Source organism: Sceloporus occidentalis, unplaced genomic scaffold (genome assembly GCF_023333645.1).
Source record: "Sceloporus occidentalis isolate IW3139 unplaced genomic scaffold, rSceOcc1.0.p SCAF_13, whole genome shotgun sequence".
NCBI classification, from domain to species: domain Eukaryota; kingdom Metazoa; phylum Chordata; class Lepidosauria; order Squamata; family Phrynosomatidae; genus Sceloporus; species Sceloporus occidentalis.
The window spans coordinates 21970962-21986570 of record NW_028316993.1 but is presented as its reverse complement, the minus strand read 5'-3'; the positions used below and the strand labels follow the sequence as shown (position 1 = coordinate 21986570).

The 15609-nt window shown below is 39.2% G+C and overlaps 1 protein-coding gene across 20 annotated transcripts in view; it reads right to left on the bottom strand.

The window, feature by feature from the left end:
• The window catches only part of LOC149305184 (protein 4.1-like), a 157554-nt gene that overhangs the window by 56077 nt on the left and 85868 nt on the right, over window positions 1-15609 (bottom strand). For 15 of the 20 annotated variants that reach the window (XM_089478481.1, XM_089478479.1, XM_089478483.1 and 12 more), the window contains one exon: window positions 6841-7052. In XM_089478481.1, the coding sequence (XP_089334607.1) occupies window positions 6841-7052 (212 nt within the window). The remainder of the gene's footprint in view (window positions 1-6840; window positions 7053-15609) is intronic. The other 5 variants (XM_089478484.1, XM_089478486.1, XM_089478491.1 and 2 more) reach the window with 1 other exon arrangement.

The following is a 15609-nucleotide window of genomic DNA, read 5'->3' as shown; positions in this document are numbered from 1 at the left end:
CCCTGCTGTTCTTTGAAAGCTCAGGGGAGGGCAGATGCACCAAGCAGTGAGCCTGACAGAGGCTACATCTGGGTGGAATATTTTTTTTGTTTTGCAGAGACAGAAGATCTGGGCAGCACAGGAAGTGGTAGAAGGTGTCACTAGACAACCCAAAAGGATTAGAGAACCATGATTGATGGGGCAAAATGGGGTGATCAAAATAACATTTGCTCTGGACATTTATTATGACCCCTGTGGGGAAAGGGAGGGATAGTAAACAGCAGACATCTATTCCATTATTATTATCATTATCATTATTATTATTATTAACCTTTATTTATGAAGTGCTGTAAATTTACACAGCGCTGTACATACAATCTTTTTAATTATTCCATGTGAAAAGAAAGAAGTCTCATAGGGAGACCTTGTTTCAATGGCCTCTGCTGCAGAATCGAGCTCACTGGGTATATGCAGGGAATGTGAAGAAGTCTATCTCAGATGTGCCCCTGAGACAGAATAGTTATTGCAGGAGGGCTGAGTCAATCTTCCTCTCACGGGGAGAAAGAGGTCACCCTGCTGAAGTAATCTGTGAGGAAAAGGTCTGCCTTGCAAGTGCACTGCTAACAGTAATTTGCTCCTGCAAATGCACCAGTTCTAGAACCAGACAGTGAGCTGACGTAGGGTCTGGGAAAGCATTCCTCCTTGTTTGTTGGGATAGAAAGCCACTGTTCTATCTGTAACCACCTGAGTAGTCTTGTCAAAAAACAATTTTGGGAACACATGAAGAGCTTTCCAGACAGTGAGAAATTGAGGTTGTAGATATGGACCAACATGTCATGACCTCTGGAGTAAATATGGGTCCAGACCAGTTCTAAAGAGCCCAAGGTGTCATAAAGGTGGTGGAGACCATGTAGAACAGCAACCTCTTCAGTTTGTACTCTTCATGTATCCCAGCACCCAGACATGTTGGATAAGACTTTTGACCCTCAATTAAGAAAGTTGTGATCACAAAAGTCAACATGAGTTTCTAAAAAAACAAGTCACGACAGATTAACCTTATCTCTTTTTTTATCAAGTTTCAAACTTAGTAGATGGAGGAAATGCTATGGATGTAGCATATCTTGATTTCAGTAAGGGCTCTGACAAGGTCCCCCATGATATTCTTACAAAAAAGCTAGTAAAATGTGGACTACACAGTCTGACTGTTAGGTGAATTTGTAATTGGCTCACCAATGCTTTCTCTTCATCCTGGAGAAAAAGTGGCTAGTGGGGTGCCACAAGGTTCTGTCCTGGTCCCAGTGCTATTCAATATCTTTATCAATGACTTGGATGATGAAATAGACAACATGCTTATCAAATTTGCAGATGACACCAAATTGTGAGGGGTAGCTAATATTCCAGAGGACACGATCTGAGTTCAAAATGACAGTAACTAATTAGAAAGCTGAACCCAAACTAACAAAATAAATGTCAACCAAGAGAAATGTAAAGTATTACCCTCAGGCAGAAAAAATGAAATGCACAGATATAGAATGGGGAACACCTAGTTTGACAAAAGTACATGTGATAGGGACCTAAGAGTGTTTGTAGACCACAAGCTGAACACACGACAATTCTAGTTCATTCCTTCCAAGAGGAAAGGGCTGGTTTTCTTCTCCATGTGCTTTGGTGAGATCTATCCTTATACTTTGAGCTAGTGCATTCTGGGAGTCACTGCTGAGAGGAGTCTGAACCCTAAATTCTACAGAAAGCTGGCAGAGAATTTTAATTTTTCTATATAGTCAGGGAGGTTTTGGAGAATAGAGGAGAAGCTGACCTGAGAACATTGTTGGAGGGGGGGCTCTTTAATTTTTTAACTTTTCTTTTCCCTTTTTTTCCTTAAGGGGCTTGTGGGGACTTTTCCTCAGAGGAAGTGAGTCAGAGACTTTCCTCTGGAAGGAGCTAGTAGCCAGGAGCTCTACATAACTATAGGCCCAGTAACTTGAACTCAGTGACAGAGCTTGGGGACAAAGGCCAAGTTTAGCACGGGAAGCCCACAGTCTTGTTTCAGTGTCTCTTTAAGACTTCTCAGTATGGACACTGAAGGCCCTGCTGCAGTCACCTGCAACACTTGTGGGATGTTTGTCTTCTTGCCTAGAGATGTGGGGAACTTCACCTGCACTAAGTGCAAGTTGGTGGCCCTGTCAGAAGAGAAAATACAGCAGTTGAAGGCCCAGGTCGCTACACTTCAGCATCATAGGGAGCAAGAGGTTTCCCTGGACAGGAAACACACAGAGGAAGTTGCTGGGGAAGAGGAGGCTACTACAAACACAACAGAAGTAGATAGTTAGAGGAGGTCACACACAGAAGTAGGGAAACCAAGGAACATTCTGTAAGCTTGAAGCTGCAGAATCGATTTTAGCCTCTCTCTACTATCAGGGATGATGAGGAACAGCAGCAGGGACAGACCTCGGGGACAGACAGGGGACCGAGAGAGCTCCACCAAAAGGAACAGCCTCTGCTAAGCCTCGGAAGAGGCGTGTGGTGGTCGTGGGGGACTCTTTGCTGAGAGGCACTGAACCAGTGGTTTGTGGGCCTGACAAGATGTCTTGGGAGGTGTGCTGTCTTCCTGGGGCAAAGATCCGTGATGTGATGGAGAGGCTGACAAGACTTGTCAAGCCTACTGACCATTATCCCTTTCTTTTGGTTCATGTGGGAACCAATGATACTGCAAGGCACAGCCTTCAGAATATCATAAGGGATTATGAGGCTTTGGGTAGGAAGTTGAAAGAGATGAATGCACAGGTTGTCATCTCATCTCTTCTCAAAGCTGAAGGGCATGGTCCAGGAAGGGAAAAGAAAATAGCAGATGTAAATAACTGGCTCCGTAGATGGTGCTGCCAAGAACGGTTTGGATTCTTGGACCATGGGCTACGGTTCCATGAGGAGGGACTTCTGGCAAGGGATGGGTTGCATCTCACGCCAGTTGGCAAAACCGTTTTTGCCAATAGTCTCAAGAATTTGATCAGGAGGGCTTTACACTGAGTTATGTGGGGGAGGGAGACAGCAGGGATGGAGAAAATAGCCAAACTGTCATAGAGGGAACAAGACAAACAGTGCAAGGACCCAACAGTGGGAGAAAAAATGTTTGCACAGGCAGCAAGTAAAGGGAACACATGGTCTTAAATGTATCTACACTAATGCACAGAGTATGGGAAATAAACAAGCTGAATTTGAACTCCTAGTACAACAAAGCAAATATGATATAATAGGCATCACTGAAACCTGGTGGGATGAGTATCATGATTGGAATGTAGAAATAGAGGGGTATAACCTTTTTAAGAGAAACAGGCCAAACAGGAAAGGAGGAGGAATAGCCTTACATGTCAGGGACATTTACACCAGTGAAGAGATCCAGGACATCAATCCTGGAAGCCAGGTGGAGAGCATCTGGATAAAAATTAAAGGGCAGGGAAACAACAAGGATGTTATGGTGGGAGTCTACTACAGACCCCCAAGTCAGACTGAGGAATTGGATGATGTCTTTCTAGAACAGATGACCACACATTCAGAAAGGAGAGATGTAGTAGTGATGGGTGACTTCAACTATCCTGATATTTGCTGGAAGTCAAACTCAGCCAAATCCTCAAGGTCTAGCAAATTCCTCACTTGCCTTGGAGACAACTTCATTGTCCAAAAGGTGGAAGAGGCAACAAGGGGATCAGCTATTTTGGATCTGATCCTAACCAACAGAGATGGCCTAGTTAATGGAGTGCAAGTGGTGGGATCCTTAGGTGGAAGTGACCATGTTCTCCTGGAGTTTGTTATACAATGGAAAGGAGAAGCCAGGCATAGTCAGACATGCATTCTAGACTTTAGGAGAGCGGATTTCAGTAAACTTAGAGAAGTATTGAGGGTGATCCCATGGTCAGCAATACTAAAAGAGTTCAAGATGGATGGGAGTTTCTTAAAAGGGGGATACTGAAGGCACAGTTTCAAACAGTTCCAATGAGGAAGAAAAATGGGAGATGTCTCAAGAAACCAGGATGGATGACTAAAGAACTTTCAACTGAGCGAAGTTTTAAAAGGGACATGTATAAGAAATGGAAAAATGGGGAAATCACCAAAGAGGAATACAAACTAATAGCGAGCCTGTGTAGGGATAAAGTCAGGAAAGCCAAATCACAGAATGAACTCAGGCTTGCTAGAGACGTTAAGAAGAACAAAAAGGGCTTTTTTGGATATGTCCGCAGCAAAAAGAAGAAGAAGGAAATGGTAGGGCCACTGCGTGCAGAAGATAGCAAAATGCTAACAGGGGACAGAGAAAAGGCAGAATTACTCAACACCTTTTTTGCTACAGTCTTCTCAGAAAAGGTAAAGGGTGCTCAACCTGAGGATAATGGAGCAGAGGACAGAAAAGAGGAATTTCAGCACAGAATAAGTAAAGAGACAGTACAGGAATACCTGGTTAACCTAAACAAATATAAGTCTCCAGGTCCAGATGAGCTACATCCAAGGGTATTAAAAGAACTGGCAAATATTATATCGGAACCATTGGCAATAATCTTTCAGAACTCCTGGAGAACAGGAGAAGTCCCAGCAGACTGGAGAAGGGCAAACATTGTCCCCATCTTCAAAAAGGGGAAAAAAGAGGATCCCAACAATTATTGTCCAGTTAGTCTGACATCAATACCAGGAATGATTCTAGAGCAGATCATTAAGCAGAGAGTCTGTGAACATTTAGAAGACAATTCCATAATCACAAAAAGTCAACACGGGTTTCAGAGAAAGAAGTCATGCCAGACAAACCTGATCTCTTTTTTTTGATAAAATTACCAGCTTGTTAGATGAAGGGAATGCTGTGGATATAATATATCTTGATTTCAGAAGGCCTTTGACAAAGTTCCCCATGATATTCTTGCAAACAAGCTTGTAAAATATGGGCTAGACAAGGCAACTGTTACATGGATTTGTAATTGGTTGACTGGCTGAACCCAAAGGGTGCTCAACAATGGCTCCTTTTCATCCTGGAGACAAGTGACCAGTGGGGTCCCACAGGGCTCTGTCCTGGGCCCAGTGCTATTCAACATCTTTATCAATGACTTGGAGGATAAAATTGGGGGAATACTTATCAAATTTGCATATGACACCAAATTAGGAGATGTAGCTAATACCCCAGAGGACAGGATCAAGATTCAAAATGACCGGAACGGACTAGAAAACTGAGCCAAAGCTAACAAAATGAAATTCAACACGGAGAAATGTAAGGTACTGCACTTAGGGCTGAAAAATGAAAAGCACAGATATAGGATGGGGGACACCTGGCTGAATGAAACTCCGTGTGAAAGTGATCTAGGAGTCCAAGTAGACCATAAGCTGAACATGAGTCAACAGTGCGATGCGGCAGCTAACAAGGCCAATGCGATTTTAGGCTGCATCAATAGAAGTATAGTATCTAGATCAAGGGAAGTAATAGTGCCACTATATTCTGCTCTGGTCAGACCCCACCTGGAATATTGCGTCCAGTTCTGGACACAATTAAAAAAGGACACTGAGAAACTGGAGCGTGTCCAAAGGAGGGCAACTAAAATGGTGAAAGGTCTGGAAACCATGTCCTATGAGGAATGACTTAGGGAGCTGGGGATGTTTAGCCTGGAGAAGAGAAGGTTAAGAGGTGATATGATAGCCCTGTTTAAATATTTGAAGGGATGTCATATTGATGAGGGAGCAAGCTTGTTTCCTGCTGCTCCAGAGACTAGAATGCGGAAGAATGGATGCAAACTACAAGAAAAGAGATTCCATCTCAACATTAGGAGGAACTTCCTGACAATAAGGGCTGTTCGACAGTGGAACAAACTCCCTCGGAGTGTAGTGGAGTCTCCTTCCTTAGAGGTCTTCAAACAGAGGCTGGATGGCCATCTGTTGGGGATGCTTTGATTGTGATTTCCTGCATGGCAGGGGGTTGGACTGGATGGCCCTTGTGGTCTCTTCCAACTCTCTGATTCTATGATTCTACCCTGCATCAATAGGAGTATAGTGCCTAGAGGAAAGTAACAGTGCCACTCTATTCTGCTTTGGTTAGACCTCACCTGGATACTGTGTCCACTACTGGGCATCACAATTCAAGAGCCAGAGAAGGCAACAGGAATGGCTATGCAAATGAGGAATCCAATTAAACAAAACCTGAATAAAACTAAAGAGAAAATATAAAAATAAGAAATAGGGGACATAAAAAAACAGTATCCCTCACGCAAGCTCAAGACTCTGTAGAGCAAGTTTCCAATGATGATGTTAACATGACAGTTGAAACAGAACTGTGATTAGGTGGGAAGGTATCAGGAGTATGCACCAGAGGGTGGGTGGCTCCTGCCTAAAGGAGAGTTTCGCTCTAGCGGTTTCCGAATACATGGCTGTACAGGCACAAGATGATTCATTTGTGTAACAGAGACCATGGAGAAGAATAAGTGGAAGATATTTCCCTTCAGTTCATAAAGTTGCAAAGGACTGGACTGCAGTAGGTTTTAGAAACAAAAGGCAGTGGATTATTTATATGCAAATAAGGAAGCTACAGAATATACAGGCTGTTTGCTATTTCTGGGAGATTCTGGCAGAGGAATTTTGGTTTCTGCTGTCATTGCACTGAGCCTTATCAATCCTGGAAGCACAAGGAGGGTTAAAAACAGGGGGGAAATGGCTGAATGTATCCTGTTTCTCTTATTGTTTTGAATTATCTATAATGGTCTATAAATTTCTTGCATTGGAACATGTCATATATCATCTTGTTCTGGAAATCAAGAAGAATTTCAAAACCCACACTAAGGACACTTCACCTTCATACTTTTCTCATGTAGATATATGTTTAAAGGTGGTGGTTTAACACACCTGGACTCCTTCGGTTAACTCTGTTTTCGACTTCTCTGGTGGAGTTTCTTCAACTTTTACTTCTTTTCTAATGATTTCCTTCTCGGGTTTAGTGACTGCTGGTTCCTTGCTATCAGGTACAGCTGGTGGAGTTGGTTCAGCTAAGTGGCTCTGAGCGATGGCTGGAGCAGACGTAGGCCGCGGGCTTCGGTCAGGTGTAACCACTGCTACTGCTGAGTAGAGAGTGTTTTAGGTTTTTTTTAGTTAAGAGTGAAAAAGAAATCCAAGACCCTACCACCACCAAAGAAAAATGAAAAAGGAGGAAATATATTTTCAAGTAAGCACTGCAAAAGAAAGATGTGCAAAGCAGTTGCAACATTTAATATACTATATACAGCTACCTTGTATTTGTTTTAACTAGTAATAAACAAAAAAGGTAAGTAATCAACATCAGATATTGCTGAAAGGCCACATTTCAAGTATCTTTGTAATAAAAATGGTTAATATTGGGTAAAAAAAATCACCACTACTATATCTTCAGCAGATTCCTGCTATTAACTTCATATTGATGTACTGAAACAGAAATGGGAAAGTCAAAGAAGGCTTAGCAACCTCCTTGGTGTGGGAATGATAGACACCCCAGAGAGGGAAACACTTACCCTCCCTCCTCCATCCCTATTTATTAACTTTACTGGAAAAGTCCCCTCTGCTTCTCCCTTTAAAGAATGGCACACCTAAGGCAATGGGAGATGGACTGGTAACTTTCCTCTGCCACTTCTAGAGCTTTTCTGATTAACAGAGTGGAGAAAGCCGCAGTTTGCTCACCTCATTATAGCACATATATAGAATATAAAAGTTTTACTTTCTGCAAAACATGCTGTATATCAAACTGATGGAAAATATCCTTCTTGTACTCCTACAGTACTGTCAAACACCTAGTCCTTCCTGTACAAATGTTGCCATTTCAAAGGCCCTTATGGTCTAATCTAAGTTTTATTATAACCAGGCAGTTATAGAATATATCCAGGCATTACCTTAGTTTCTAGGTTTGCCATTTTACATGTTCTTCCAAAAGGTATATGCCACACCAAAGGCATGATCAAAGCCTAAGTGTAGCTTAATATTAAGTACATATTTCATCACTTAAATATTCATCCATTTTTTTAAAAATGTGCTATCTGACACCAACACTTCTATCATATAGATTTGGGCATTTACTGCAAAACAAAAAGAACTCGCGGCCAGCTGTAAGTAGGCTGTATGGTTGTCTACTTCCTCCTCTATTACATCTTCACTGGTTACCAAAGATACAGACTTTCCTCTTTCATTATACTGTGGGCCTATGCCATGCTACAACTGCACGGTCATGCTTAGCCTTATCTACACTGATCATGCAATTGCCCTAGGGAACACAGAGTACAGCTAGGGACCCAGCAAAGTGGGAGCACTACACCAACTGCACTTAGCTTATGTTAACAGCCCTTTTCACACAGTTGCTGTTTGTGGGTGTTCCCTAACTTTCACAATGCCATATGTAATGTCAGAAAAAGTGCAGTTATTTCCATTCCACTACAAAGCAATTTAATATTAAGCTTTTTGATATGATCACTGCTCCCTGCTCATTCTCACACCATTCTGTGGAAGTGTCATGACACTGGTAAGTGTTGCTCAATACAGTCGGCCCTTCTTATACACGGATTTTTTATACACGGATTTAAGCATACATGGTTTGAAAATGTTCCAAAAAAGTATAAATTTACCTTGATTTTTCATTTTTTATAAGGGACACCATTTTGCTATGTCATTATATGTAATGAGACTTGAGCATACACGGATTTTGTTATACACGGGAGATCTTGGAACCAAACCCCAGCGTATAACAAGGGTCCACTGTATAATGAACACTACTGACTTCTTATGTGGCAGATGAGACAGAATGCATATCAACAAAAAGGAAAATATATTGGCCACAAATTGTAAGAAGATGCTATACCTGATTCCTGAAAAGATTCAAGTAATAGAGAGTTTTGCTCTTAAATTGCACCAAAATTCCCTTTTCTTCTTTCTCCTCTTTTACAAACTATTATCCTCATTTTAAATTATGCAAACTAAGATTCTAGTTATTCCTTTTAACAAGTTCAATAGATCATGCACTACGCAAAGAAAGAACATCATAAAGTTGCTATTGATATATTGGTTGATTTATAAAGATTGCATATTTCGCATTTGGTAAGCTGTTCAACATGTGTCAGGAGAGTCAACATGCATGGAACATGCATACTTACAGCTCACTATTAGGCACCAAATGTTCAAGAGAGACTCATTATTGAAAAATAAATCTATACCTCCCTCCTACTCACAATCAGTCATTCATTATCAAGTTCTCCTTTCCCAAGCATTGACTTTCCTGATCCCTAAGGAAGCAGTTTACGAACAGAAAGTTAGGAATATTTGATAAAAAATCTCTTTGGATGGTATCCTCATCACACACAATAACATGCACTCTACAAATACCTAAAGGGTTGTCACAAAATGAAGGGTGCAGGGTTGTTCTCTGCTGCCTCAAAGAGTAGAACTATATCTGCTGCTTTTAATTTATAGGGGGATACATTTCAATTGAATATTAGAAGGAACTTAATGACAGTAAGGAGTTTATCACACGGGATGCATCCCATGGAAAAATGGGATTTAAAAATTAAAAAAAAACAAGCCCCGCACCCCCCTAACCCTAGTACAGACTGAGTCCGTACAAAATGGTGGCTCCCCTTCCACATGGGGGCCGCCATGACGTCACGACCGCGCCACCTCTATACGGGGCGGCACGGACATGACGTCGTCGGTCCGCGCCAGGGTGCTTAGTGCGCCCTTTCCGTGGACCAGGAAGGAGCTCCGTTTCGGAGCTCCTTCCTGGTTTGCATCGCCGCTTTGTGTCGCTGGGCGCAGCCTTCAGACGGCTGCGCCCAGCGAAGCAAGAGAGAAAGGGGCCAAGTGGCCCCTTTCTCCTCCTCCCTGCCGCCGTGGGGTGTCCTTGGGGCTTCAAGCCCCAAGGACACTCCTTTTCAGGCTGCGGGGAAGCGGCATTTTGCTGCTTCCCCGCAGCCTGAAAAGCAGCGGATCGGGGCCTCAGCGGCTGCCGTTCTGGCAGCTGAGGCCCCGATACACCGGGGAAAGGGGCGGGTGCAGCCCGCTCCAAATGGGCGGTCTGTAACCTGCCTAAGTAACAAGTTGAGAAAAAGTCTTCAGCTTTGTATGCTTCCTGCTTGATATTGGCTCTCTACTCTTTTCTATGAGTTGAGAGTTAACGCTTAAAATATGGAAAAGAAATGGGAACTAAATGTTCCAAACATGTCTCTGCCAACTTTTGCACAAACTATTTGCATAATGAGTTGGAAGAAATAGGGTTCTGCATATAGAACAGGAATTTATAGTACCTCTTATATGCAAGAGAAGACAAAATGAAGCAGAATTAGCTATTGTAGGAGGGAATGTTAAACTACACTGAAATGAGAAACTATCCCACTTGGATCTGGCTTTTTTTCTAATGGTTCCAATATCTGTGATTCTTGAACAGGAACTTTAAACACTTCCAAGTTCAGCTCCACATCAACTACTATTTGTTTTTCTTTTTTTATTAAATATTTTTATTATTATTAACATGTATCACATATAAAACATTACAGACAAACAAACAATAGTATTGGTTTATATACCAAACCACAAAAAACAACTATGGAAATCTGAAACAATATACTTAATTCTATTATAAATTGGCTTCCACAAAGTAAATGCATTCTTTACATTACAATCCTTGTCATATCTCCTGAGTTTACATCTGCAAATAAAGGTTTTTCAATCCTCAACACAAATGCCTAATTTAAGGGTTGTTATATGTCACAATGATAAATCCTTTCCCTTTTTAGACATTCCCATTCCCTCTCTGCCTTTTCTTTATCCAAATCTTTTATCGATGTCGTCAGTATGTCCATTTCCATTGCTTCCTCTAATCTACTCATCCACTCTTCTTCTGTTGGAGTTTTTTTCTGCTTCCAATAACTATCATAAACAATTCAGGCTATTGTAACCATATATAAAATAATACGTCCATTTTTTTTTCTGTTTCTTTTTCTAACAAACCTGTCATGTTTAATAAAAACAATAAAGGACTAAATGGTAGTGTTATTCCTAACATCTTTCATATCAGAGTGTGTATTTTTCCTCAATATTTTCCCGCCTCTGGACACTTCCACCAAAGGTGGAAAAAAGTTCCTCTTTGCTTGCAACATTTCCAACAATTGCTGCTTCCATTCTTATACATTTTGCTTAACTTACCTGGAGATATGTACCAATGATACATCATTTTGATGTCATTTTCCTTATAATTTTGACAGTGTGAAAGAGTTAGTATCATGCCAGGATTTTTCCCATAGTTCTATTTCTATCGTATCTCTTGTGTCCTGTGCCCATTTTATCATGCAATGCTTCACACTTTCACGTTCCAAATCCCTTTGCTTCAATTATTTATAGAATTTTGAGATATGTCCCCTTTTATCATCAAAAATTATAATATCAAGTTCATTTTTCTTGTCTGCAAAATCATACTCTTTTTATCAACTCTATATCTTTCAAAAATCTGTCTATACAAAAACCAATTCTTATTGATCTCATTTTCTAATTCATTGCTAGATTTCAATATTAAAGAGTTTTTATCTAATGTTAACAGATCTCTATATGTTAACCAACTCTGACCATCCATTTTTGTTCTTTTATAGAAGGCTTCCTGAATAGAAAGCCATAATGGTATTTGTCTATAAAATTGTTTTTTAACTTTAACCCATACTCTAAACAATGAATTTCTTACAAAGTGATGGCAAAAATCTATATTAACCTTATGCTTGTCATTTTTGTACTTTCTATTTCAAACAATTTATCATTTCTTAATAAGATCCATTCTTCAATCCACTGTAAACATGCTGTGTAATAGCACAATTTCAAATTAGATAAACCACAACCGCCTTTTCTTTTCTCTTCTGTTAACAATTTCCAACCAATCCTTGCCTTTTTGCCTTGCCAAATAAAGTTAGCTAATGATTTTTGCCATTTCTTAAAACAAGATTCTTTCTTTAAAATAGGTAAATTTTGAAATAAGTAAATAAACTTAAGCAGAATACTCATTTTCAAAATTTCCATCCTTCCTAATAAAGAAAATTGCTCACAATTTCTCATAATTATTGTCGTATAAGTCAATGTTTCTTTCATAATAATAAAAATAAAAAAGAATAAGAAGACGGGTTGAGAAAAAATATACAAGTAAGATGCTACTAAAATAACCTCCTGGAATGTAAAAGGAATTAATTCAAAATACAAGAGAAGTATTGTATTTCATTATTTGGAAAAACTCAGAAGCGACATTATATGTCTGCAGGAAGCAAAGCTAAAGAAAGAAGAGGATAGATATATTAGGAATCCTAAATTGGGCCATTGCTTCTCCTCATTATCAGACAAAAGAAAGAAAGATGTTTCAATTTTTGTCAGTAAAAAATACCAAGCCAAGGAGATCTTTATGGGCAATGATGGTCTATATATCGCAGTTGAAGTTATACTTAAAAACTTTACCATTCTTTTGGTAGGAGTCTATGTACCTTCTGAAAAGCAAAAAAAGTACTTCGTCAAAATCAATGATCATATAAAGAGTACAACTATATCAACATCTCTTACTTGGTGACTTTAATGCAGTTCCTGAACCCAGAGTAGATAGAAAATCCAGTATGTGGAAGAAAATACGACCAAATCAAGGAAAATTCTCATGTATAGATTTATTCTTAGTGTTTAAAATCCTAGTACCTTATATTCAGAACATGGATATTTTATCAAAAAGAACATCTGACCATGACCCTATAAGCTTGGAACTAAAAGAGAAAAAGAGGGAATATAATTGGAGATTACAAAATAATCTGTTAAACAATGAAAATGTTAAAAATAAAATCAAAGAAACTTTAAAATTATATTTTAAGGAAAACAAAACTGAAGGAATGGCGAGTAAAACTATCTGGGATGCAGGTAAATCTGTGATAAGAGGATCATTCATTAAAATTCAATCAGAAATTAAAAGAAAGGAGAAACGAGAAGAAAATGTATTGATAGACGAATTAAAAATTAAAGAGGAAGAATGGAAAAAGAAAGGGGATATAACACTCAAACACCAAGTTGAAAAGCTGCAACATCAATTAAAAATAATTACATTGAAAGAAATATAAAAAAAATTAAAGAGAGTTAGACAAAAACATTTTGAATCAGGAAATAAAACCAGTAAACTGCTGGCAAGTAAATTAAAGGAACATCATGGAAAGAAAATTACAACAGAATTAATATATAAAGGGAAAAGAATAACAGACCAAGATAATATTCTACATGCATTTAGAGATTTTTTCAAAGACCTGTACTGAGAAACCTTGAATAGCGAACAAGATAAAAAGGAAATATCCAGATATCTGGACAAACAGAGAATTACAAAATTAAATGATGAAAAAAAATCTAAGTTGAACCAGCCATTTATAAACAGAGAGATCTTGGCGGCGAGATCTCGGCGGCTATACGAAGAATGAAACCCAACAAAACACCTGGTCCAGATGGCCTCCCTTCAGCCTATTATAAACAGTTGGAAGAGGTCCTTATAGAACCCTTAAAGGATACCCTAAATGAGATCCAAGTCCACGGGATTCCTGAATCATGGAAATTCACCTACATCTCTCTAATACTAAAGGAAAACAAAGAGAAAAATGAAGTTAAAAATTATAGGCCGATCTCTCTGCTTAATGTTGACTACAAGATCTCCTTCTAAAAGGAATCCTGTGTAGAATAATTCACGAAGATCAAAGTGGCTTTTTACCTAAAAGGTTCTTGAAGGACAATATAAGAACTACAATTGATATTATTGAGTATTTTGAACATTATAATGAGAAAAAAATGGCTATGATCCTACTCGATGCGGAGACCATCTATAATGACCAAAAAACTCAAATAATTGTTAACGAAGAGAGAACTCCTAACATCAACGTCGAAAGAGGTACTAGACAAGGGTGCCCTCTCTCACCTTTGTTATTTATAATTGCACTAGAAATCTTAAACACTAAAATAAGAAATGATCAGACAATAAAAGGGGTTCAAATTAAAGAATGCTGTTTCAAGTTAAGAGCCTTCGCGGATGACATCATACTTTACTTGGAAGACCCAAAGATATCTATAAAATGCATCAATGAGATCTTATACGAGTACAGAAGAGTATCAGGATTTAAAGTCAACCAAGAAAAGACCTCAATGTTGACCAAAAACCTATCACAGAAAGAAGATGAAGAACTTAAAAAGCTATCAGGCTTTAAAGTAGAAAAAAAGTAAGGTATCTGGGACTATATCTAACAAAAAGGAACATAGACCTATTTCATAATAATTATTTGAAAAAACATGGAAAGAAATACGAAGAGACTTAGGGAAATGGTCTAAACTACATCTTTCCTTTCTTGGTAAAGTTGCTGTTATTAAGATGAACATCCTACCCAGATTTATGTTTCTCTTCCAAAACTTACCGATTGTTTCACATTTACGTTACTTTGAAGAGTGGCAAAAAGAACTTTCTAAATTTTTATGGTCCGACAAAAAAGCAAGAATCAAATGGAAAATTTTAACTGAAGATCCTACGCGGGGAGGCTGTGCCTTACTCAATCTAAAATTATACTTTTTGCAGCTTGTCTACACTGGTTAGAGGACTGGGTTAAACTAGAGAATAGAAGAATACTATGCCTGGAAAGTGTTAAATTAAGATTTGGATTCCACGCTTTCCTCTTGAGAAACATAAACAGAACACTGATTTCTTCCACCACTTCATAAGGAATTCATTATTGACCTCATGGACGAAAATTAAAAACCTATTCTACACCAAGTTGCCACTAGGAGTTTCTCCACAAGAAGCCTTTTTCCAACAAACAAAATCAAATCAGGAAACCAACTATCCAACGTACAACTCTCTATTGGAATATGGAGAAGATATCAAGTTAAAATATTACTTCCCTTGATCTAGGCACTATACTTCTATTGATGCAGCCTAAAATTGCTTTTAGCTGCTGCGTTGCACTGTTGACTCATGTTCAATTTGTGGTCTACTTGGACTCCCAGATCCCTTTCACATGTAGTTTGATTCAGCCAGGTGTCGCCCATCCTATATCTGTGCATTGTGTTGAATTTCATTTTGTTAGCTTTGGCCCAGCTTTCTAGTCTGTTCAGGTCATTTTGAATCTTGATCCTGTCCTCTGGGGTATTAGCTACTCCCCCTAGTTTGGTGTCATCTACAAATTTGATAAGTATGCCCACAATTTTGTCCTCCAAATCATTGATAAAGATGTTGAATAGCACTGGGCCCAGGACAGACCCCTGTGGGACCCCACTGGTCACTTCTCTACAGGATGAAAAAGAGCCATTGTTGAGCACCCTTTGGGTTCGGTCAGTCAACCAATTACAAATCCATGTAATAGTTGCCTTGTCTAGCCCACATTCTACAAGTTAGTTTGCAAGAATATCATGGGGAACTTTGTCAAAGGCCTTACTGAAATCAAGATATACTATATCCACAGCATTCCCTTCATCTAACAAGCTGGTAATTTTATCAAAAAAGGAGATCAGGTTTGTCTGGCATGACTTCTTTCTCTGAAACCCATGTTGACTTTTTGTGATTATGGCATTGCCTTCTAGATGTTCGCAGACTCTCTGTTTAATGATCTGCTCTAGAATCTTTCCTGGTAT